The sequence below is a fragment of the Oncorhynchus kisutch genome, linkage group LG17 (assembly GCF_002021735.2).
Source record: "Oncorhynchus kisutch isolate 150728-3 linkage group LG17, Okis_V2, whole genome shotgun sequence".
NCBI classification, from domain to species: domain Eukaryota; kingdom Metazoa; phylum Chordata; class Actinopteri; order Salmoniformes; family Salmonidae; genus Oncorhynchus; species Oncorhynchus kisutch.
The window spans coordinates 60,619,712-60,645,743 of NC_034190.2; the positions used below are offsets into that span (position 1 = coordinate 60,619,712).

Here is a 26,032-nt window from a genome sequence, read left to right on the forward strand (position 1 = left end):
CACTCAGGGAAATCACATGGGGAAATGGAGGTAAAATGGTAGCAGGAGCAAGCCAGTGATGCTACACATTGCAATACAGAGGAAAGTGCTTTATGGTCCACACCTTAGCCCTTATACCTCTCCCCAGCAACAAGCCTCAATGGAGCCAGCTGATTGGAAGTGTTTAAAGTCATGGTCAGTAGGGAGGAAAAATTTTGAAATTGGGAGGTACTTAACTGAACGTATCCAATAAGAGATGCTTGTTTTCGTTTTCTGCTGCAAAGTGTTTTGCTACAGTATGTACTACTGAACACAACCCTGTTCTTTTGTCTAGTGAGTCACATCAGTATATTTGATTTTAGTTCTCCACTGTTGTGTTTTGGTTGATCTCGGAATGAACAATGCCAGCCTTTTTTCAGACGCTCATTGAAAGTTGTAATTATTCGTCTTTGTTTAGATTATGATGCTCATTAAAGACGAGACACATACCCATGGAAGCATATGGCGACGGAAATAAAATCCTTTCAGTCCACAAAATAAAATAAGACTTCCCCCCCCTGCCCCCTCCCATTCTCCATTAGGGAGCTCTTTGCAATTTAATCATCACTAAAATCATTAAAAAAGATCTGAAGATTAAGTTATATTGGCATTTGCAAAATTATGTAATACATTTACATCACAATGAGGAAATTAAAATAATGCATTTTCTCTGTCTGGGGTGTATGAGATCTCCACCTGGGAAATATAACTGGAGAAGTGGACAGACTGATTTTCTTTGCCTTTGGTGGCCGTTAGTGAGAACGGGGTTTCAGCTTTCTTTGTTTGATCCTGCTCTGCTGTCTGCTGTAGGCAGATGTCTGGGTAACTGAAGAGGTGCTGTCCAATGCCTGATTCACACTATAGGGTGTACCCTAACCGTACTGTGCTAGCTAAGATATTTAATTTTTTACATGATTCTTTACTGCACAATTCCAGCTACCATGGTGGACGCATAACCCAGCCAGCCCAGGGCCCTATACTACAAATGAGGTTTGAAGAGTTAACCCTTTACTCTTTTGGGAATTGGCCTACATGGACAGTGCCAAATTTAAATGTTTCTAACAGAATAAATATAGAAAGCATATGCATAACCATGGTAGCAATTGAAAGAGAACACTTGGGAGATTATGGGGAAATGATCAGTTCCTAAGTAATTCAATGCACTTTTATGACTCAAAGAAAGAGTCTTAAATTATTATTATTATTTTGCTCTCCTAGCTGTGGCGTTGAGGAACTGAAGCAAGCACACTTATAGTTTTTTGTTTAGAACATAGCCATGCCTCCCACGATCACACAATAACTGTTGTTGTTTACGCAATCGAAATACACTATAAATCGCAATCTGGGTATTCTATTGCCAACATGACTAGCTCAGTCATAAAATGCGATCTTACAGTGTTAGGCTTTCACAAGGCACTTCAGGAAAAACTATTTGTAATTTTGGTGCGCCTAGAATGGGAGTCATGAGTGCATTCAAGTACGGGTTCCGTGGTAAATTTGGCAGGAACTGGAACAAGCTGTTGTACACGTCGATCCAGAGCATCCCAAACATGCTCAATGGGTGACATGTCTGGTGAGTATGCAGATCATGGAAGAACTGAGACATTTTCAGCTTCCAGGAATTGTGTACAGATCCTTGCAACATGGGGCAGTGCATTACCCTGCTGAAACATGAGGTGATGGCGGTGGATGAATGTTACGACAATGGGCCTCAGGATCTTGCCACGATATTTCTGTGCGTTCCAATTGCCAGCAATAAAAGGCACTTGTGTTCATTGTCTGTAGCTTAAGCCTGCCCATACCATAACCCCACCACCACCACGGGGCACTCTGTTCACAAAGTTGACATCATCAAACCGCTAGCCCACACATCGCCACACAGTTAAATAAATTAAAGAAAAAAATACACGTGGTCTGCGGTTGTGAGGCCGGTTGAACGTACTGCCAAATTCTCTAAAACGACATTGGAGGCAGCTTATGGTAGAGAAATTAAAATTAAATTCTCTGCTGTATATTCCTGCAGTCAGCATGCCAATTGCTTTGTGCATTGTGTTGTGTGACTAAACTGCACATTTTAGTGGCCGTTTATTGTCCCCAGCACAAGGTGCACCTGTGTAATAATCATGTTGTTTAATCACACCAGTCAGGTGGATGGATTATCTTGGCAAAGGAGAAATGCTCACTAACAGTAATGTAAACATATTTGTGCACAAAATTTGAGATACATTTTTTTGTGCATATAGGACATTTCTGGGATCTTTTATTTCAGGTCATGAAACATGTTCTATTTATGCACTTATCGGTGATGAAATCTTCCATTTTCAACCCCTATGCGGACTGACCGGGGCTGTGAGTGGAAAGGCCTACTGAGCGAGGTAACTTTGGTCAACTCTGAGTTCAACCAGTCACATGAATGTTGCTCTCCTTTTGGCCAGGTACATTTCTATGACAATGAAGCGTTGGCTAACTCAGGGCTAACTCCATTCATCCTGAATGAAGTGTCTGAGCCGTGAGTTGAGGACCAATGGAATCAGTTTCCCTCCCTCTTGCAAAGATTGCGTCATCATTCCTTTCATTTGAGGAAGACCAAAATATTTTAGTAATCAAATGTTTTTTGAGTTAAAAAATAGTAATATTAAAATACCTATCACATTACACATTTAGTAATGACCGAATGCATTTGAAGCTTCACGCACAGTAAAACTTTTGTATGACATCATATATTTATTTTATTGATAGGAGTGGGGGGAAAAAGGTGCTTGTGCATTGATAAGCACACCAAAGACTGCATTAACGATATGTAATAAAAGAAAGACAGCGCTTCTAATAGCCTATTTCACACCATAGCCTGCTGAATTTGCAAGATAACTTTTCTTTCATTTTGATGAAACCCTGTGTGGTAAATGTCTGTTCTGTTCCAGGTTTGAATGATAAGGAGATTGAGCTTGCCATCCAGCGCTCGGGCAGTACTGACGAGCCCCTGGCCCTTACCCCTGTGGGACCCCAGTACCCTCTCCTTGCCCCCCAGCTGGCACCTATACCCTACAGTGAGTACACCATCCCCTCCATGCACACACACATATATACAGTTGAAGTCGGAAGTTTACATACACTTTGGTTGGAGTCATTAAAACTCGTTTTTCAACCACTCCACAAATTTCTTGTTAACAAACAATAGTTTTGGCAAGTCGTTTAGGACAATTTTTCCAAACAATTGTTTACTGACAGATTATTTCACTTATAATTCACTGTATCACAGTTCCACTGTGTCAGAAGTTTACATACACTAAATTGACTGTGCCTTTAATTAAACAGCTTGGGAAATTCCAGAAAATTGTCATGGCTTTAGAAGCTTCTGATAGGCTAATTGACATCATTTGAGTCAATTGGAGGTGTATCTGTGGATGTATTTCAAGGCCTACCTTCAAACTCAGTGCCTCTGCTTGACATCATGGGAAAAGCAAAAGAAATCAGCCAAGACCTCAGAAATACAATTGTAGTCCTCCACAAGTCTGATTCATCCTTGGGAGCAATTTCCAAAAGCCTGAAGGTACCACGTTCATCATTACAAACTATAGTACGCAAGTATAAACGCCATGGGACCATGCAGCCGTCATACCGCTCAGGAAGGAGACGCGTTCTGTCTCCTAAAGATGTACGTACTTTGGTGCAAATCAATCCCAGAACAACAGCAAAGGACCTTGTGAAGATGCTGGAGGAACCAGGTACAAAAGCATCTATATCCACAGTAAAACGAGTACTATATCGACATAACCTGAAAGGCCACTCAGGAAGGAAGAAGCAACTGCTCCAAAACCGCCATAAAAAGTCAGACTACAGTTTGCATACTTTTTGGAGAAATGTTCTCTGGTCTGATGAAACAAAAGTAGAACTGTTTGGCCATAATGACCATCGTTATGTTTGGAGGAAAAAAGGGGAGCCGAAGAAAGCCGAAGAACACTATCCCAACCGGGAAGCACGGGGGTGGAAGCATCATGTTGTGTGGGGTGCTTTGCTGCAGGAGGGACAGGTGCACTTGACAAAATAGATGGCATCATGAGGGAGGAAAATGATGTGGATATATTGAAGCAACATCTCAAGACATCAGTCAGGAAGTTAAAGCTTGGTTGCAAATGGGTCTTCCAAATGGACAATGACCCCAAGCATACTTCCGAAGTTGTGGCAAAATGGCTTAAGGACAACAAAGTCAAGGTATTGGAGTGGCCATCACAAAGTCCTGACCTCCTTCCTAAAGAGAATTTGTGGGCAGATCTGAAAAAGCCTGTGCGAGCAAGGAGGCCTACAAACCTGACTCAGTTACACTAGCTCTGTCAGGAGGAATGGGCCAAAATTCACCCAACTTATTGTGAGAAGCTTGTGGAAGGCTACCCGAAACGTTTGACCGAAGTTAAATTTAAAGGCCATGCTACCAAATACTAATTGAGTGTATGTAAACTTCTGACCCATTGGGAATGTGATGAATGAAACTATAGCTGAAATAAATCATTCTCTCTACTATTATTCGACATTTCACATTCTTAAACTTAAACTATCCTAACTGACCTAAAACAGGGAATTTTAACTAGGATTAAATGTCAGGAATTGTGAAAAACTGAGTTGAAATGTATTTAGGCTAAGGAGTATGTACACTTCTGACTTCAACTGTATATATACACAATCTCTACTACTGACTACTACTCTGTACTCAGTAACTCACAGTATTCAATGTTCTGTGATACCATGAACTGCAAACAGAAGACCATTTGCATGACAAGATGCTACAGTAAAAGTAGAGTGTGAATGGAAGTTAGTGAATGTGGGTGTAAAACCGCCTTTTACACAACATGTAATATTCATTGTGTCAACATGCACTCTTACCTTTTTACCCTCAATCCAATGATAAGTGTGCTTACCAGTAGCAGAAGCAACACATTTGCCTCGCGTAGTAATTATTTCACCAATATCGTCGCCCCTCCATCACGTGAAATCTCTCCCAATGATGTTTCATACCAGGGGGTTTCACCCCAAGCAAGGCCCTGGTACAACCTATATCTTTATTACTGCTCGGGTTATGAGTGCTGTCCACTGATTTACCAATGCAGAATGAAGTCCGCATAATGCTTAACCTGTATGACAATGATTCCCAATGTATTCCACCCTCATTTATTACTGCACTGTCCTTGACTCCCCCGGCATCTCATGTTTTGTAATGGAAGTGATGTTGATGGGATGGCCATGTAGTTAGGGGCTCTGGCTCGGACCATTCCATACTGTTTTTTTATTTTTTATATCAAAATGGCTATAAGGGAAGCTGCATAATGAGGTGAGTGCCGGGGAGTCTTGTATGGGGGTCATGCCTAAAAGAGGGGGCTACCTCTCTTTGATATCCTTGTTATGGGGACGCCACACAGGGGCCTGCATCCATCTCTGTCGGAGTAATGGATCCTCTGATCTCTATTTCCAACCGGCGGAAGGACAGGAAGGCCTCCTCTGAACCCAATAAATTTGAGAGGAGATTGGAAAAACGGGGGATGGAGACTCGAGCTCCATCCATGGCTTAAGTGACCAAATAAAAAAGGAGAGATGGAGATGGTGGGAAAAGAGTATTGAGGAGTAGAGAGAGGTAATGGGGGGACCTAAGGAGGTGGAAGAGAGACTGGTGAGTGGCGAGACCCCCCAGTTGATGCAGAGGTTTACTGGGTAGCCAGGGTCAACCATCCACCTCAAGGACTCTTCCGCCTGCCGAGCGGCACGCTATAGCCAGACGCGACGATCCACGGGAGCCATAATGTTGATGATGACTCAAATGTATGTGGTATACCATATGGACAATGGGAGAGTGATTTAGAATTTTTGATGGGAAAGGTTGCCGGTTCTTCCTGTCGTCACTGCATTTGTGTTGACGTGTGCCCTTGACCAAGGAGAGGGCCGTCCTTTTCACCTTGACGATGTACAGTAGACCAGCAGTGGGTTTTTTGACATGCAAATCACACAAGTGGCAAAGCAATAAGATCAATCAAATCCCTTGTAGAATCACATGAAAACTGGATGCTCTGATCATTTAATGTGTAATACACAGACCCGGCGCCAGAACCAATCAGTTGGACGGGAATTTCATTTCCATAGGTGGGACCATTTTTTCACGGGACCTCCTATGTGTGCACGCATCTTTTAAATGGGTGCAGGGCCGGCCCACTCATTAGGGAGGATTAGGCGGCCTCCCATGGTGGCAGATTGATGAGAGCAGCATTTTCTGAGCTCCAGCAACATTATAAAACCTCACATAATTCTGCCCAAAAACAATGAAAATTTCTCTCAACAAGTGGCAGGGACGCTAAATATTTATCTTGTCCATTCCCAGCGTGCCTCTCTATGGTGCTGTTGGAGAGATGCATCGCTGTACACTCCACCAACATTCCATCAAAAAAAATGATCAAACGTAAATCTTGTAGCAGATATAGCATATGGTAGAAAGAGCATGTGTCCTTTTCTGTAGCCTACAGGCTGGAGAGACAATGTCATGAGACATTTTTCTATCCATACAAGTTTCTCTGATCAAATACGTAACCTAAATGGCACCCAATCAAATAAAGAATGTGATTACATGTTAACAAACAACAGCCTATCCTAAAAACAGGACAGGTCAAAGTTAAATGGACAATATGCAATGGACAATCGGGCTACAGTCAATTTTTTTGACAAGCTGATCATAGAAAAAAGAAAATACTTCTGCATTTCCCGCTGTGTAAACACATTGCAAATTACGCTCAGGAGTCTTTGTCACAAAGGCGGGAATGCAGGCGACGAGCTTAGGTCTGCATATTATTCCTATAGAAACGCATTGGGCTTATAGTGGACAGATTTTGGTGAGAGCGCCTCTTCCTCTCTGCTGAACCTATATCCCCGGAGAAAGCATCCGAGCGAGTGAAACAGCGCCCCTCTGTCTCAGTATGTGTAGACCACGTATCTGATGCTGTCTGGACAGAAATAGTATTACATTCCATACTCTATTGGTCCAGACAGCATCAGATACGTGGTCTACACATACTGAGACAGAGGGGCGCTGTTTCGTTCGCTCGGATGCTTTAACTGAGATTGATGGGTCTTTCTGTCGGCGCGTCTTGGTCAAATAAATTCTCAATATTTCAATATTTTATTTGGATGGGCAAGGAGGTACGGTAGGGCGAGCCAGGTCCCCTAAGGCATGCCCATAACGCAGGCCCTGGTGATACACCTAAGTGAAATATGGTATTTACAGTCATGTCCTACGGGGTTTTAGTCTTGCTATAGAATTTGGAATTGAATGTTAGGTCAATGGTTCATCTTGATGTACTATAGATACAGGTACATGACTCCCTCAGCACACTCGCTCACCTCACCTCACCACACACACACACACACACACACACACACACACACACACACACACACACACACACACATTAAACTTCTTGAACTAGCCTAGTTGTCCTCATCCCCTCCATTTTAAGATTTCTTTTTCCCGCCTAGAAAAACATCTAGGGGAAACAACACTCTACTAGTTGTAGTTTAGGGACATTTTCAGTTGAATGTTGAATGTTGCTGTGATGTGGGAAATTCCACTCAGCGAAACAGCAGGCCCACCCAGATGACAGCTCAAACAGTGAAACAATTACACGCTTTCACTCTGTCCTCCAGAGATACACACTGTCTAGTTCCAGTCCCACAGACACACTCACCTTTCAACCCTTACAGGTTCTTCCTCTCCTAGATGTTTATAGAAGCACAATCTAAGATGTATTTTTTTTTCTCTGTGATTTATTTTCTCAACCCATACACATATAACATAAGTGTTTTGTCTGGCATTGTCTTGACTTGAGAGATTACTTTTAGCTAGTTCAAGGTTTTTTGGTTGGTTTGTTTACAGAATTGATTTAATTGCAATGTTTTATTCAATTTCTGATTGGAAACATTGCAGATTTCCATCCCTGTTTTCAAGATCTTTTGGGTTTGATTTCAACTATTAAAATACTGAATTCAACCTACCATGAGTTTGTTACCTCAGTACAAAGCACATGGTCTTCTCACCATGACAGGGTGTCACCTTTACTCAGGGATTTGATGTTGTGTTTTTGTCTCTCCTCAGGTCCCCGTGGCTACAGATGGAGAGACTACGGTGCCCTCACTGTCATCATGATGGGCATGGCCTTTGGCTTCCATCACCTCTACAAGGTACGCCATTTTAATTCGGTCCAGAAATGTCTCTTCCGGTAGGCAGGAAGTGAAAGCTACTGTCTGGGGGGAGCATACTTGTTTTGGTAAAAAGTTGAGAATTGGGGCTGGAGAAATGTAACCATTCTCAAATTCTTAGATGGAGCTGTGGATGCAAGGATTGACAATCCATGAGATCAAAAGTATAGTTAAACCATCTTTTGAAGATATTCAATGTTTGGCTACGTTTTGTTGTGTTCTTATATTTTAGATTATGATCTTCAGTAATCAATGGGTAAATATCAAGAATTGAGATGGCCGTTGAACAGATTCCCAGATCCCAGACTGTACCTTTAAACATACCTACTTTAAGCACCTGTTCTGTTATCTCCTAATTGGGTGGTCATTCAGCCCTTGATTGCATTCTGTCAGCTTATTCCTTGAGTAAGCATTTATTGACATTCCTGTTGAAATCAAAGGATTTAAAGGTTGAAAGGTGGCTGATATCATATTCCATAATCTAGACTGGGCCTCAAGGTCTGCAGCGCCACTGGTTTCTTTGGCCAATCAGTGATATTAATCAATCATTTCATCAAATAATTACCAGGGAGAAAAGAACTAGCAGTATTCCGGATTTCAAGACTCTGATCTAGAGGATCTATTTCATCCAACCATTTATTTTACACAGTCCAGTGAGTTCTGTCAACGCAGTTTGCCCCAATATTACATTTATATTAGTGGGGTTTGTTGGTACATCAGTCAATTGTAACTTTGTTAGATTCTAATGCCAAACGCTCCGTACATCAGTCTTGCCTGGTTGTTAAAAGCTCATGTCTGGCTTGCCCAATCACATGATCTCATTTGAACCCCTCTTTTTAATTATATTTATTTCTGTCTCTCTCTCTCTCAATCCTTTTTTCCTTATTGCAAAAAAAAGAAAGTTGCCAGCACAGCACACGACCCTCTTTTGATATTACGCCCTCCAAAAATAATCGCCCTTGGTTTTTTATCACGCTCCAGAGCCCCTGAACATGGGCCTGGGAGGCTCCTTGTTCCTCACTGACATGAATCCCTCTGTAGCTGTTCGTATTGCTGTGAGTGGCATGTGGAAGCCATTACTCTCTTTTATAGGTGGATGAGAGTTTAGCAGTAGCCGTTACAACCAGTATGACCAGCCATCGTGTGTGTGTGTGTGTGTGTGTGTGTGTGTGTGTGTGTGTGTGTAGCTGCTGGATCACAACGCTCCCATGATGTCATGACTCTGGGGGTGTAGGGCCTGAGACTTGTTTCTTGTGGATGGCGGGTGCCATGGCAGGAGTTTGTGTGTATGGGTTCCATTCCAAATGGCACCCTATTATCCATGTAGTGCACTACTTATGACCAGGGCACATACGGCTCTGGTCAAATGTAGTGCTATTTGGGACACATCCATGGAGTTGTCTATGGAGCCAGCCCCAGCAGTACATGATCTATATGCCATAATAAATCTACTACTCTGAACCAAAGGAAATCTGAAAATAACCTTCCTTCATAGAGTACTGGGGTTTTATTCTATTTCAATATATTCTCTAATTATAGAGGTGAAATTAACAAGTACAGTAATGCTATCTGAAGACTAGTTTATCCTATACTCTGCTACATTCCTTCAAGTGACTACTTTACGCTCAAGTTCCCTTAAGCTACAATATGTTCCATTACGATGTAATGATCACTATTCTACATTGAGCTTGTCCAGTAGCATCCATATAACATGTCTCCACTTGTAGCACTTCATGAAATTATAATCTACAGTTTTATAAAATAGTTTGGTGTCTTGTTAACTCTCCTTCTGTCTAGTTCTGTCTCTCACCCTACCTGTCCTCTGGACCTCTGTCTCTCTCCCTACCTGTCCTCTGGCCCTCTCTGTCTCTCACCCTACCTGTCCTCTGGCCCTCTCTGTGTCTCATCCTACCTGTCCTCTGGCCCTCTCTGTGTCTCATCCTACCTGTCCTCTGGCCGTCTATCTCTCACCCTACCTGCCCCTCCTGCTCTCTATCTAGTGAGAGGCCCAGCATTATAATACAGTATGGGCTCTTCGGTTATTTTATTTTTTTCCCCCTCACACCCTACCTTTCCGTACCCGCTGTCCTGCTCACTCGCTCTACTTTTAAAAATATCTCTCGCTATCTTTCTTTCTCTCTCTCTTTCTGTCTCGCACCCTCTCACACCCTACCTGTACCAGTCTCTCCTACTCTCTATCGAGCGAGAGACCCACCAGCTCGTAGCATGGGAGTTGGGATTCCCTAACGGAGCTGCGTCCTGCTGTCATGTCACAGGAGCGGAGTGCTAGCCACACCATATGCTCCGTCTGCCCATACTTTATTTATGCTATAAAGGCGCCATGTAAACACAGCCCTCCCAGTAGCCTACTTATTAATTACTCGCTGTTGACACTAATTTAATATTTTTCAACTTAAAAGTGTTTATTACTAGGACTGGCGTCACCCAGCCTCAGGTGTTGCAGGGACAACCTGGTCCTGACGGCCACACGCTCCGTTCCAAAGAGAAAGACATTTCAGTAAATCCATCTGTGGGACTTACCTAAACATAAACTTTGAAGGTTTAAAAAATTGTATGCACGAATATCACACCCCTAAAAATGCTAACCTCCCCTGTTATTGTAATGGTGAGAGGTTAGCATATCTTGGGGGTGTGATATTTGTGCAACTGTGACCTTGTCACTCACCATTATTTACGATTAATTCTGGACTATCCGTAATCATGGTAGCATCCACATGACTGTATAAGTATTTAGAAACATATTATATTCTTATTTACAATTAAAGTGAGTACAAAATGACAATACATTATTTACCATTTCTATTGGACACAAAATGATCTGAAACACAACCAATACAAACAGCAAATGCATCCAACAAGTTTGTAGATTCACAAGCTTGAGGTAATCATAGCATTCTAGGAATATGGGACCAAATACTACTCTTTTGACTACTTTAGTGCATATATAAATACTTTTTCCCATAATACTTTTGGTCCCCTTAATTGGCCGGGGGGGGGGGGGGGGGGGGGGGGGGGGGTTGTTATGTACAAAAACTGTTTTTTTATTTGACCTTTATTTAACAAATTCTTATTTTCAATGACGGCTTAGGGGTTAACTGTTCAGGGGCAGAACGACAGATTTTTACCTTGTCAGCTCGGGCGTTTGAACTTGCAACCTTCAGGTTACTAGTCCAACGCTCTAACCACTAGGCTACGCTGCCGCCCCAATATAGATGAAAATAGCCTCAAATTAAAGCTGACAGTCTGCACTTTGTATCAGTTCAAATCCAGAGCCAAAACAACAACAACATTTGTCACTGTCCCAATACTTTTGTAGCTCACTATATATATTTTTTTAATAATTGGCCCCTGACCTCTTGTGATTTTGTAAATGTGGCCCTCTTGCTAATCTACACTGAACAAAAATATACACCCAACATGCTACAATTTTTATTTGACCTTTATTTAAGTAGGCAACTTTTGGTTACTAGTCCAACGCTGTAAACACAGACAAAATGCAATGGTGGTTTTTTTCTGTAGCTTATGCCTGCCCATACCACAACGCTACCATGGGGCATTCTGTTCACAACATTGACATCAGCAAACCGCTCGCCCACATGACGCCATACACGCTGTCTGCCCGGTACAATTGAAACCGGGATTCAGCCGTGAAGAGCATACTTCTCCTGCGTGCCAGTGGCCATCGAAGGTGAGTATTTGCCCACAGAAGTCGGTTACGACGCCAAACTGTAGTCAGGTCAAGACTGTGGTGAGGACGACGAGCACGCAGATGAGCTTCCCTGAGACAGTTTGTACAGAAGTTCTTCAGTTGTGCAAACCCACAGTTTCATCAGCTGCCCAGGTGGCTGGTCTCAGACGATCCCACAGGTGAAGAAGCTGCATGTGAAGGTCCTGGGCTAGCATGGTTACACATGCTGTTGTGATGCCGGTTGGACATGCTGCCAAATTCTCTAAAACAACGTTGGAGGCGGCTTATGGTAGAGAAATTAACATTCTCTGGCAACAGCTCTGGTGGACATTCCTGCAGTTAGCATGCCAATTACACGCTCCCTCTAAACTTGAGATATCTGTGGCATTGTGTTATCTTACAAAACTGCACATTTTAGAGCATCCTTTTTATTGCACCTGTGTAATGACCATGCTGTTTAATCAGCTTCTTGATATGCCACACCTGTCAGGTAGATGGAGGATTTTGTCAAGAAATGCTGACTTAACAGGGATGTAAACAAATTTGTGAACAAGACGAGAAAAATAAGCTTTTTGTACGTATGGAAATGTCCTGGGATCTTTTATTTCGGCTCATGAGACATGGGACCAACACTTTGCATGTTGCGCATATATTTTTGTTCAGTGTATTTGAGTATCCCTGGTCTAGAGGCCCATTTAACATGTGCAGAGTTCAACTACGCACATGTTTCTAGGGTTGTGTTCATTCATCAAATGAAATAAAACAGACTGAAACAGGGAGGGACTAGCTAGACTTGTTCAATGCTTTTCATCTTCTGTTGCGAAACATTTTATAACGTTGTGTAGTCTAATAATGAAGCCAACCTATGACTGTCATCGACACAGTCAGCCTTCTCATGTCTCATCTGGCCACCACATTCACATTGGATCAAAGATTTGTCTAAACTAGCAATGAAACGTTTGGACACACCTACTCATTCCAGGGTTTTTCTTTATTTTTACTATATACATTGTAGAATAATAGTGAAGACATCAAAACTATGAAATAACACATATGGAATAATTTAGTAACCAATTTCTTATTTTTTAAACAAAATATATTTTATATTTGAGATTCTTCAACGTAGCCACCCTTTGCCTTAATGACAGCTTTGCACACTTTTTGTTTAACCCCTTTTTGGGTTACTACATGATTCTATATGTGTTATTTCATAGTGTTGAGGTCTTCACTATTATTCTACAATGTAGAAAATAGTACAAATAAAGAAAAACCCTGGAATGAGTAGGTGTGTCCAAACTTTTGAATGGTACTGTACATGTGCTATCGCTCAATTCAATCATGTCTTTCGATATTAAAACAGTGGTGAGATTGATATTCTGGGTATACTGTAGGTTTAGCATTTTCTGTCACTTTGTCAGATGTTACCTCCTCCCCTCAGTATCCTTTTCCACACCAATAGTTGAATTTCCTTAAGCAGACTGCAGTTCATTTGTTTATTGGTTCCTTTTTTCAGGTGAAAATCTGAATCTACAACATTGACCTTTAGACAGTTTAGGCCACACTGTGATAACATAAGACGTTGACTTTGTCCATTCAGAGTTGAAACTGCTTAACATGCCTCGCCCTGCCTCTCAATCTGTGTAACAAATGGCTCCCTATATGGTGCACTACTTTTGTCTAGAACCCCCCGGGTCCTGGTCAAAAGTAGTGCGCTATATAGGGAATGGGGTTCCATTTAGAACACACCCTTTCTCTCCCTTCCTGGCAAGAAGTGTAATAGCATGTCATGTTTTTAATTGCAGAAATACATCCTTCCCCTCATTATGGGCAGCAAAGAGGACAAGAAGCATCTGCAGAGAATCGAGAGCAACATCGCCGAGATGAGTGGCACGCTGACACAGACAGGTGAAGATTAATATCTTCATCACTTCTCCCTCCCTCCTTAACATTTTCCGTCATTTATCTGTCGCCAAAATCGCCGCCGCGTGTTTTTAACAAACGACTCTGCTGTCATTTTGCTTTAATTTGAAATTGCTTGTTTACTGTCAGGCTCGGCCTCAATTAATTACGTTTCGCTGAAAAGCTCTTAACCTCAGAATATTAATGAGGGGTTGGGAAATGACAACTTTTTTTTGTCACTCCCTACCTCCCTCCTTCCCACCCACCCTCTTTCTCTCTCTATACCGCTGTCTCGCCCTCTGTCTCTCTCTCTCTCTCGGTGGTGAGAAAGTTCATTTTAATTTTGCACTGGGAAGTGTGATGCTTGGCGGCTGGTCTCAGCGCAGGGCCTAGTGATTAAGTGTGCAGTGACAGGTGCGTCTCCCATGTTGGACAGGTGAGGAATCTCAACCTGGCTGTCAGAAACTGAGTGTGAGAGTGAGAGAACGTTGGGGGGAGGGAAGAAAGAGATGCATCCCTCGCTCGGCGTCAGTGTAATTAAACATGGTGGGAAGAAGCGTGAACGAGGGACACCTCAGAGAGCAACTTTTGTCTTATTAGCGTAGCGTTGTTCAACTCTGGGCTGTTTTTTCCCCGTCTCTTTTCATTTGAGCGAGATGGATCTCTTGGTTTGAGACAGAAGAGTTGATCACACTTAGTGAAATAGTCCCGTAAGAGGTATGCTGTTGAATCATGAGAAGAGGAGGTACTGATGAATCAAAAGCATAGTAGAAGCTATACCCACACGGGGCATAAGTATGTTGAACCAACCTATCAAACTCATGTAATTTATTTTCAATGTACTGACATTGAACATCAATGGATTTTTGGGTTGAAAAAATGCAACCACAAATCAACAACAAGATTTCAAGGGTAGGTTTATTTCAAGTAGGGTTCACGTTTGCAGACAATTCAATTAACCCTTTACCAGGGCTCTACAGTGCAACTATTTTACTTGTATATTCACCTAACTTTTTAAAAATCTGAAATAAAATAATTAACAAACCTGTTTCAAAAACCTAAACTATACTGAAACTATTAACTTTGACTCCAAAACTAACAACAATAAAAAATGATGTCATGTTTTTTTTGGGGGGGGGGGGGGGGGGGGGGGGGTCAAATGGGTTTTTCAATGGGGTTCTCAAGCTTCTGAATCTGGCTGGTCACATTGAGATTGGCTTTATCATTTAAAGGTAGACTCAGCCAGATGACGTTGCCACAAGCATCACCGTAGATGTTGGCCGCATTTTATCGGTAAGGTTAAAGTATCCGAATGTAGACAGAAGTCCAGGAGTGAAGTCGGGGTGTGTGCATCTGCTACAGCCAAAAGTAAGACACTAATGTGGTTTTCCAACAGCAAGGCTCAGATCAACATGGCAGTGTTGCCATTGTTTCAAACCTGGGTTCAAATAATATTTCAAAAATATTTCAATTACTTCCAAATACATTCAAAGAAAGTATTCCGATTTATATTTTATCTGACTTTTAATGTATTTGAAAATACACTTGGAAAGTATATGAAAATAATCAAAAACACTGACTCAAATACACTCCCATGCATTTAAAAGTACTTGAAAATTCTCAAATACACAGAAAAAGTATTTTAAATACCAGATACTCAAATACACATGTATTTGAACCCAGGTCTGCATTGTTTCTAAAAATGTTTTCTTTGTAATGTCTGTCAAAACTTTGCATCTGTGCTCCTAGAGTGTGCGGCTCCCCTTTATTTTTTAAGTGTTCCACTCCGCTAGCTAGAACCTCGCCTAAATAGGTGTGCGTTTCTTTCACAATGTCGAAATAAACTTGTACTGTATCTAACACCCATATCACACACTCACAAACTGAAATCATAATATAATCCCAGCTACCACATTTGGTTCCTTGGAAGTTGTTGTAACGCAAGATATTGGTTTCCCATTGGTTTGGGGAATGAAGCCTTAAGTTTGCTGAGTGTTAAAAATGAACGTTTGTTTTAATACGTTCTGGGAAACAAAAGTGATTTCTCCTGCTCTGGGAACCTTCATTTTTATGTTGCAGGGAGGTTCTGAGAACAAATATTATAAGTTAGTTGAAGGTATTTAAATAACGATCTGAGAACATGGTTCAACAAGACTTTGAGTAACACTTTTAGCTTAGTTTGGGTTCACTTTTTGAACTCCAAGCACAGATAGGACACATGGAAATTAATTTTCTTAGGCATTAATCATGCAGACACATTTGATTTTTTATTGTGGCACAGTGTCAGTGACATTCAAACCTATGATATTTTCTTTATACATAGAATTAGTCAACTGTGCCACCAGGATGGAGCTAGTATGCAATGTACGTTTTTTGTACACATGCAAAGCTGTTAATTTTTGTTTATTGAAACACCACATTTCAAAGCAAACAAGCATTCGTTAAGATCAGGTTTGGCCAATTAGTTTGTTATGGAAAGTTGTCTTAATGTTCTGAGAAACCTGCAGAAAAGTACTGAAATTCCCACAGAAAAACGTCGTTTCTTAACTTTCTGAAAACATGCCTTTAAATAGAACCATGGGGAAAGCTTTTGAAAGGTTATGCTGAAGTACTGAAATTCCCACCTATGAAATATATGGTTCTCACAAAATGATGTGCTTGCTGGGTATCCTGCACAAAATAACCATAGGACAACTACACTCTCACCAATCTCTAAGAAACATATGGTTCTCAGAATGTTATATGCTAGCTGGGATTTGTGTACCTCACTTAGTGATAGAGGGCCTCAAATATCACATGTACACTACATGACCAAAAGTATGTGGACACCTGCTCGCCGAACATCTCATTACAAAATCATGGGCATTAATATAGAGTTGGTCCACTCTTTGCTGCTCTGTAACAGCCTCCACTCTTCTGGAAAGGATTTCCACTAGATGTTGAAACATTGCTGCGGGGACTTGTTTACATTCAGCCACGAGCATTAGTGAGGTCGGGCACTGATGTTGGGCTTAGCTCGCAGTCGGCATTCCAATTCATCCCAAAGGTGTTCGATGGGGTTGAGGTCAGGGCTTGGTTCAGGCCAGTCAAGTTCTTCCACACCGATCTTGACAAACCATTTCTTTATGGACTTCGCTTTGTGCTCAGGGCATTGTCCTGCTGAAACAGGAAAGGGCCTTCACCAAACTGTTGCCACAAAGTTGGAAGCGCATAAACGTCTAGAATGTCATTGTATGCTGTAGCGTTAAGATTTCCCTTCACTGGAACTAAGGGGCCTAACCTGAACCATGAAAAACAGCCCCAGACCATTATTCCTCCTCCACCAAACTTTACAGTTGGCACTTCATTGGTGCAGGTAGCGTTCTCCTGGCATCCTGAGCCGTTGTTGCTCGTAGACGTTCTACTTCACAATAACAGCACATACAGTTGACCGGGGCAGCTCTAGCAGGGCAGAAATTTGAAAAACTGACTTGTTGGAAAGGGGGCATCCTATGACATTGCCATGTTGAATGTCATTGAGCTCTTCAGTAAGTCCATTCTTCTGCCAATGTTTTCTATGGAGATTGCATGGCTGTGTGCCTGTCAGCAACCGTTGTGGCTGAAATAGCCGAATGGAGGAAGTTTGGAACCACCGCCCAGGCAAACTGAGCAATTGGGAGAGAATGGCCTTGGTCAGGGAAGTGATCAAGAAACCGATGGTCCCTCTGACAGAGTTCCTCTGTGGAGATGGGAGAACCTTCCAGAAGGACAACCGTCATTTAAAGGGCTCCCAAGTGGCACATTGGTCTAAGGCACTGCATCCGAGTGCAAGAGGCGTCACTACAGTCCATGGTTCAAATCCAGGCTAAATCATATTGTGTTTGGGAGCCCCATAGGGCGGTGCACATCTGGCCCAGTGTCGTCCGGGTTTGGCCGGGGTAGACCGTCATTGTAAATAGGAATTTGTTCTTAACTGACTTGCCTAGTTAAATAAATCAAATCTGTGCAGCACTCCACCAATCAGGTCTTTATGGTAGAGTGGCCAGATCGAAGCCACTCCTCAGTAAAAGGCACAAGACAGCCCGCTTGGAGTTTGCCTAAAGGCACCAAAAGGACTCTCAGACCATGAGAAACAAGATTCTCATGTCTGATGAAACCAAGATTAAACTCTTTGGCCTGAATGCCAAGCTTCACGTCTGGAGGAAACCTGGCACCATCCCTATGGTGAAGCATGGTGGCAGCATCATGTTGTGGAGATATTTTTCAGCGGCAGGCACTGGGAGACTAGTCAGGATCGACAGAAAGATGAATGGAGTAAAGTTCAGAGAGATCCTTGATGAAAACCTGCTCCAGAGTGCTCAGGACCTCAGACTGGGGGGCGACGGTTCACTTTCCAACTAGACAACGACTCTAAGCACACAGCCAAGATAACGCAAGGGTAGCTTTGGGACATGTCTCTGAATGCCCTTGTGACCCAGCCAGAGCCTGGATTTGAACCCGATTGAACATCTCTGGAGAGACCTGAAAATAGCTGTGCAGCTACGCTCCCCATCCAACCTGATGGGAGAAACTCCCCAAATACAGGTGTGCCAAGTTTGTAGCGTCATACCCCTGAAGACTCTAGGCTTTAATTGCTGTCAAAGGTGCTTCAACAAAGTACTGAGTAAAGGGTTTGAATACTTATGTAAATGTGATATGTTTTTTTTATTTTATAAATGTGCAAAAAATTATAGACAGTTTTTGCTTTGCCATTATTGAGGATTGTCTATAGATTGATGAGGGGAAAAAAACAATTTAATCAATTTTAGAATAAGGCTGTAACGATATGGTTTCCAGTTTGCATAAAGTTCCTTGATGTCCGTCTTGGTATCCGCTGTGGGGGGATATACATGGCTGTGATGATAACCGAGGAGAGTTCTCTTGGGAGATAATACGGTCGCCATTTGATTGTGAGGAATTCTAGGTCAGGTGAACAAAAGGAATTGAGTTCTTGTATGTTGTTATAATTACACCATGAGTCAATAATAATGAAACATACACCCACACCCTTCTTCTTACCGGAAAAATGTTTGTTCCTGTGGGCACGATGCACTGAAAATGCTGTTGGCTGTACGGACTCTGACAGCATGTCCCTAGCTAGCCATGTGTCTGTGAAACAGAGTATGTTACAATCTCGGATATCTCTTTGGAAAGCAACTCTTGCCCTAATTACGTTGACTTTGTTTACTAGGGACCACTCCGGTACCTTCTTCTTCCACGCCGTTGTTTTTGGTCAGCCTCTGGAATCAGTTCAAATGCCCTGGGAGGTGAAGACAAGGATCCGCTTTGGGAAAGTCGTATTCCTGGTCATTCCTGGTCACTGATTTCCAATAGTTCTTCCCGGCTGTATGTAATAATACTTAAGGTTTTCTCGACTAACAATGTAAGAAATAATACCTCACAGTTTCCAAAGGAACCCCATCGGCGCCATCTTACAATTTACAAACAAAATATATATATTTTTTAAATAAAACTTACACTGTTTTATTTATTTAGTTTATCTGAAACTAAACTGAATTTCAAATAAAAATCTTAAAATTAATAGAAATAAAAACTGATAGAAAAACACACTATAACAACCTTGCTGCTGACATGCAGTTGGGATTGTATTAACATAAGTAACAATAGTTTTTGAATGGATTATCCCTTTAATTTTCTAAATGCCAGTCGTTCAGCAATGGTACATTGTTAATATGACAAACTCTTCTTGCAGAGTGATGCCAAGCATCTAGTTAGTTTGCGATCATGTAACAATGATCACAAGTCGTGGCTGAACGACAACACGGATAATATAGAGCTGGCTGGATTTTCCATGCATCGGCAGGACAGAGAAGCTACGTCTGGTAAGACGAGGGGTGGGGGTGTGTGTCAGTTGACACTGCAGGACTGTTTTGCTAGCACAGATGAGAATATGTTCCGGGATTCATCCAGTGGCATTGAGGAGTATACCACCTCAGTCATCGGCTTCATCAATAAGTGCATTGACGACGTCGTCCCCACAGTGACCATATGTACATATCCCAACCAGAAGCCATGCATTACAGGCAACATCCGCATCAAGCTAAAGCCTAGAGCTGCTGCTTTCAAGGAGAGGGACACTAATCCGGATGCTAATAAGAAATCCTGCTTCGCTCTTAGACAAACCATCAAACATGCAAAGCATCAAAACAGGATTAATATTGAATCCTACTACACCGTCTCTGACTCTCGTCGGATGTGCCAGGGCTTGAAAACTATTACAGACTACAAAGGGAAACCTTGCCGCGAGCTTCCCAGTGATGCGAGCCTACTAGACCAGCTAAATGCCTTTTTATGTTCGCTTTGAGGCAAGCAACGCTGAAGCATGCATGAGAGCACCAGCTGTTCCGGATGACTGTGTGATAACGCTCTTGGTAGCCGATTTGAGCAAGACCTTTAAATAGGTCAACATTTACAAAGCCGCGGGGCCAGACAGATTACCGGGACTTTTCAACCTCTCCCTGACCGAGTCTGTAAATCCTACATGTTTCAAGCAGACCACCATAGTCCCTGTGCCAAAGGAAGCGAAGGTAACCTGCCTAAATGATTACCGTCCAGTTGCACTCACGTTGGTCGCCATTAAGTCTTTGAAAGGTTGATCAATGCTCACCAAAACTGCATCATCCCAGATACCCTATACCCACTCCAATTCGCATACCACCTCAACAGATCCATAGATGACGCAATCTCAATCACACTCCACACTGCCCTTTCCCACCTGGACAAAAGGATCACCTATGTGAGAATGCTGTTCATTGACTACAGCTTAGCATTCAACACCATAGTGCCCACAAAGCTCATCACTAAGCTAAGGACCCTGGGACTAAACGCCTCCCTCTGCAACTCGATCCTGGACTTCCTGACGGGCCCCCCCAGGTGGTAAAGGTAGGCAACAACACATCTGCCAAGTTGATCCTCAACACTGGGCCCCCTCAGGGGTGCGTGCTTAGTCCCCTCCTGTACGCCCTCTTCACCCACGACTGCGTGGCCAAACGACTCCAACACCATCATTAAGTCTGCTGATGACACAACAGTGGTAGGCCTGATTACCGACAACGATGAGACAACCTATAGGGAGGACGTCAGAGACCTGGCAGAGTGGTGCCAGGACAACAACCTCTCCGTCAATGTGAGCAAGACAAAGGACTGCAAGTCGTGGACTACAGGAAAAGGCGGGCCAAACAGGCCCCCATTAACATCGACGGGGCTGTAGTAGAGCCGGTTGAGAGCTTCATGTTCCTTAGTGTCCACATCACCAACAAACTTTCATGGTCCAAAAACACCAAGACAGTTGTGAAGAGGGCACGACAACACCTTTTCCCCCTCAGGAGACTGAAAATATTTATCATGGGTCCCCAGATCCTCAAAATGTTCAACGGCTGCCCCCATCGAGAGCATCCTGACGGATTGCATCACCACCTGGTATGGCACCTGCTCTGCATCTGACCGCAAGGCACTACAGAGGGTAGGGCGTACGGCCCAGTATATCACTGGGGCCAAGCTTCCTGCCATCCAGGACCTATATACTAGGCGGTGTCAGAGGAAAGGCCAAAAAATTGTCAAAAACTCCGGTCACCCATAGACTGTTCTCTCTGCTACCGCACGGCAAGCGGTACCGGAGCGCCAAGTCTTGGACCAAAAGGCTCCTTTAACAGCTTCTACCCCAAGCCATAAGACTGCTGAACAATTAATACAATTAATCAAATGGCAAATGCTTCATTAGCTGAAATAAAAGATCCCAGATTTTGTGCATACCTTTGTTTACATCCTTGTTAGTGAGCATTTCTTATTTGCCAAGATAATCCATCCACCTGACAGGTGTGGCATATCAAGAAGCTGATTAAACAGCATGATCATTACACAGGTGCAGCTTGTGCTGGGGTCAATAAAATGCCACTCTAAAATGTGAGGTTTTGTCATACAACACATTGCCACAGATGTCTTCAGTTTTGAGGGAGTGTACAATTGGCATGCTGATTGCAGGAATGTCCACCAGAGCTGTTGCCAGAGAATTCTTATGTTAATTTCTCTACCATAAGCCGCCTCCAAGATCGTTTTAGAGAATTTGTCAGTACGTCCAACCGGAGTGTACAATTGGCATGCTGATTGCAGGAATGTCCACCAGAGCTGTTGCCAGAGAATTCTTATGTTATATTCTCTACCATAAGCCGCCTCCAAGATCGTTTTAGAGAATTTGTCAGTACGTCCAACCGGCCTTACAATCGCAGACCACGTGTAACTACGCCAGCACAGGACATCCAAATCCAGCTTCCTCACCTGCGGGATTGTCTGAGACCAGCCATCCGGACAGCTGATGAAACTGAGGAGTATTTCTGTCTGTAATAAAGCCCTTTTGTGGCGAGAATCTCATTGGCTGGGCCTGGCTCCCCAGTGGGTGGGCCTGGCTCCTAATTAGGTGGACCTATGCCCTCCCAGGCCCACCCATGGCTGAGCCCCTGCCCAGTTGTGAAATCCATAGATCAGGGCCTAAATAATTGATTTCAATTGATTGATTTCCTTTGTAATGAGTTACAGTACATATAATCTTTGAAATTCTTGCAAGTTGCTTTCATATTTCTGTTCAGTATAAACTCAGCAAAAAAGACCCTGTCTTTCAAACATAATTCGTAAAATCCAAATAACTTCACAGATCTTCATTGTAAAGGGTTTTAAACACTGTTTCCCATGCATGTTCAATGAACCCTAAACAATTAATGAACATGCACCTGTGGAATTAAGACACTAACAGCTTACAGACGGTAGGCAATTAAGGTCACAGTTATGAAAACTTAGGACACTAAAGTGGCCTTTCTACTGACTCTAAAAAACACCAAAAGAAAGATGCCCAGGGTCCCTACTCATCTGCGTGAACGTGCCTTAGGCATGCTGCAAAGAGGCATGAGGACTGCAGATTTGGCTAGTGCAATAAATTGCAATGTCCGTACTGTGAAACGCCTGCTGATCGTCCTCGCAGTGGCAGACCACGTATAACAACACCTGCACAGGATCAGTACATCCGAACATCACACCTGCGGGACAGGTACAGGATGGCAACAACAACTACCCGAGTTACACCAGGGACGCACAATCCCTCCATCAGTGCTCAGACTGTCCGCAATAGGCTGAGAGAGGCTGGACTGAGGGCTTGTAGGCCGGTTGTAAGGCAGGTCCTCACCAGACATCACCGTTAACAACGTCGCCTATGGGCACAAACCGACCTTCGCTGCACCAGACAGGGCTGGCAAAAAGGACTGGTGAGTCGCGGTTTTGTCTCACTAGGGGTGATGGTCGGATTTGCGTTTATCTTCGAAGTAATGAGCGTTACACCGAGGCCTATACTCTGGAGCGGGATTGATTTGGAGGTGGAGGGTCCGTCATGGTCTGGGGCGGTGTGTCACAGCATCATCGGACTGAGCTTGTTGTCATTGCAGGCAATCTCAATGCTGTGCGTTACAGGGAAGACATCCTCCTCCCTCATGTGGTACCCTTCCTGCAGGCTGATCCTGACATGACCCTCCAGCATGACAATGCAACCAGCCATACTGCTCGTTCTGTGCGTGATTTCCTGCAAGACAGGAATGTCAGTGTTCTGCCATGGACAGCAAAGGGCCCGGATCTCAATCCCATTGAGCACACCTGGGACCTGTTGGATCAGACTGTGAGGGCTAGGGCCATTCCCCCCCAGAAATGTCCAGGAACTTGCAGGTGCCTTGGTGGAAGAGTGGGGTAACATCTCACAGCAAGAACTGGCAAATCTGGTGCAGTCCATGAAGAGGAGATGCACTGCAGTACTTAATGCAGCTGACTGTTGCTTTTGATTTTGACCCCCCCTTGTTCAGGGACACATTATTCCATTTCTGTTAGTCACATGTCTGTGGAACTTGTTCTGTTTGTCTCAGTTGTTCAATCTTGTTATGTTCATACAAATATTTACACTTTAAGTTTGATGAAAATAAACGCAGTTGACAGTGAGAGGACGTTTTTTTGTTGTTGCTGAGTTTATATCATCCAATCAAACAAACTATTACATACAGTCAAGGAAGGAATGTGAATGGAAAGTGCTCATACTGTCAGTTTGATCGGATCGTACCGTTCTATTGTGTTTTAGGAAGGTGGATAGCTGGTAGGGTGCGTGTCGATTGTATGAGATTGTGTGCAAGGTGTGCCTCCTGCAATCTGATTAACAAATTAGTTATTTTATTGTCATTTTGGCCCCAGCTATGCAAACACATTTCCTCCGTATAACATAAGTCCTGTTTTGTTTATTGTTAAAGAACCGATTCCGTGATAAGAGTCCCTTGTATTCCTTAGGGAGCTGATATTCCAGACCTTAAGCCCTCTCATGGAAAACCCACTGTCGTCTCCCTCAGTCACCACGGCAAACTAATTTGCTGTGACTGCAGTAGCCAAGCTGCTATTGTAGTTAATGACTGTTGCAGTTAACAGTTGGGGAGAGGGTTTGCAATTACACTGAGAGTCCCCCCCCCCCCTTCTCTCCCTCTTTCTCTTCACAACGCTGAGTAATAGCGTCCGACTGCCTGGCTGCCAATTGCTTGAACCCCTTTTGTTAAAGTTCATGTATTGCTCTAGTGCCGGGCGCAATGAAGTGATGTATCCTTTTGAATACAACTGCATTACTCTCTTCGCCCAGAGTAGGGCCTTGACTCCCATTATGATTTCCCTACAACTTCACACGGACAATTAATGAATGGGTCTTGGAAGCACTTCAGCACACACAGCCTGTAATGGAATTGTGCGGTTGTTTGGCCCTCTTTGTCAGTGGGAACCATATTGGTGACCAGCTGGCCATTAAAGGCGGAGACAGGCCTGGACATATGTAGTGTACATTATATGGAGGTATTTACTGAATAATTTACTGAATACACAATGTCGGCCACTTCGGCAGCAGCTGCGAGCCCCTGCTCTGTCTCTCAAATTCATGCTCTTGCCCAGCTACAAAGTCTCCTTCTGATGACTCAAGCCAGCCAAAGTCATTGACCTCATTATTCTTGGCTTCTATCTGCGATAGCGAGGGGTAACAATACACAGTGGCTAAGAACTGGATGGACTAAAATGGCGGCATGCAAGATCTGCACAAGCAGTTTACTCTTTGCGCCTCAGTCTCAATGATCATTTTGAAAGTATAGTCGTAGTGGCTAGCGACTTCACTCCAACATCTGGAACTGTTGATGTATTGCGGTGTCGCAGTAGCCATTTACAGTAATGAGCATTGGGCAACTAAATGTGAAGTTTACAAACCCTGAAGTCACTAACACTTTTTTTGGGGGGGACAAGGTTGTGGGCTCTGGAAAATTTACCCAGAAATTGTTTTTCCAAAATAGTGGTATGAGGATTTTAGATGTCCTGCTTATTCCCACATTATTCCGGGAGTCTTTCAACCAGAATTTTCCAACGGTACAGAATGTCACCTTTTATTTGAGGGTATTTTCATACATGTCTGTTTTTAACATTTAGAAATGAAAGCACTTTATATATCTTGTCCACCCTTTTGAAGAAGTTGTAAGTATTTGGACAAATTCATGTATTATGTATTAAAGTAGTCAAAAGTGTAGTATTTGTTGCATATTCCTAGCATGTAATGACTAGATCAAGCTTGTGACTAAAAACTTGTTTTATGCATTTGAAGTTTGCTTTGCATTTGCAGTTGTTTTGGATTTTGTTTTGCCCAATAGGAACTGAGTGGGGATTAATGTTTTGTCATTTTTGAGTCACTTTTATTGTAAATAAGAATAGAAGATGTTTCTGAACACTTCTACATTCATGAGGATGCTACCATGATTACTGATAATTATGACTGAATCATGAATAATGACCCCCACAATCATGAAGAAATATCATACCCTCAAAAGAATGCAAACCTCTCACCATTACCAATAAAAGGGGAGGTTAACAGTTTTGGGGGCGTATGATCTTTGTGCCTCTGTACATTTCTCACTCATCGTAATTCACAATTCATTCATGATTATTTCTCATCGAAATAGCATCCACGTTATTGTAGTGTTCTGAAACAGGTCAGAAACATCTTATATTCTTATTTACAATAAAAGTGACTCCAAAATGACATGATTCACCATTCATTTCCTATTGGGCAAAACACAATCCGAAACACAACCAAAACCA

The 26,032-nt window shown here is 42.9% G+C and overlaps 1 protein-coding gene across 1 annotated transcript in view; it reads left to right on the top strand.

The window, feature by feature from the left end:
• Positions 1-26,032, top strand: part of pex14 (peroxisomal biogenesis factor 14) — a 98,685-nt gene that overhangs the window by 60,769 nt on the left and 11,884 nt on the right. Inside the window, exons 4-6 of the mRNA XM_020506400.2 lie at positions 2,940-3,065; positions 8,144-8,229; positions 13,759-13,861. Of these exons, the coding sequence (XP_020361989.1) occupies positions 2,940-3,065; positions 8,144-8,229; positions 13,759-13,861 (315 nt within the window). The remainder of the gene's footprint in view (positions 1-2,939; positions 3,066-8,143; positions 8,230-13,758; positions 13,862-26,032) is intronic.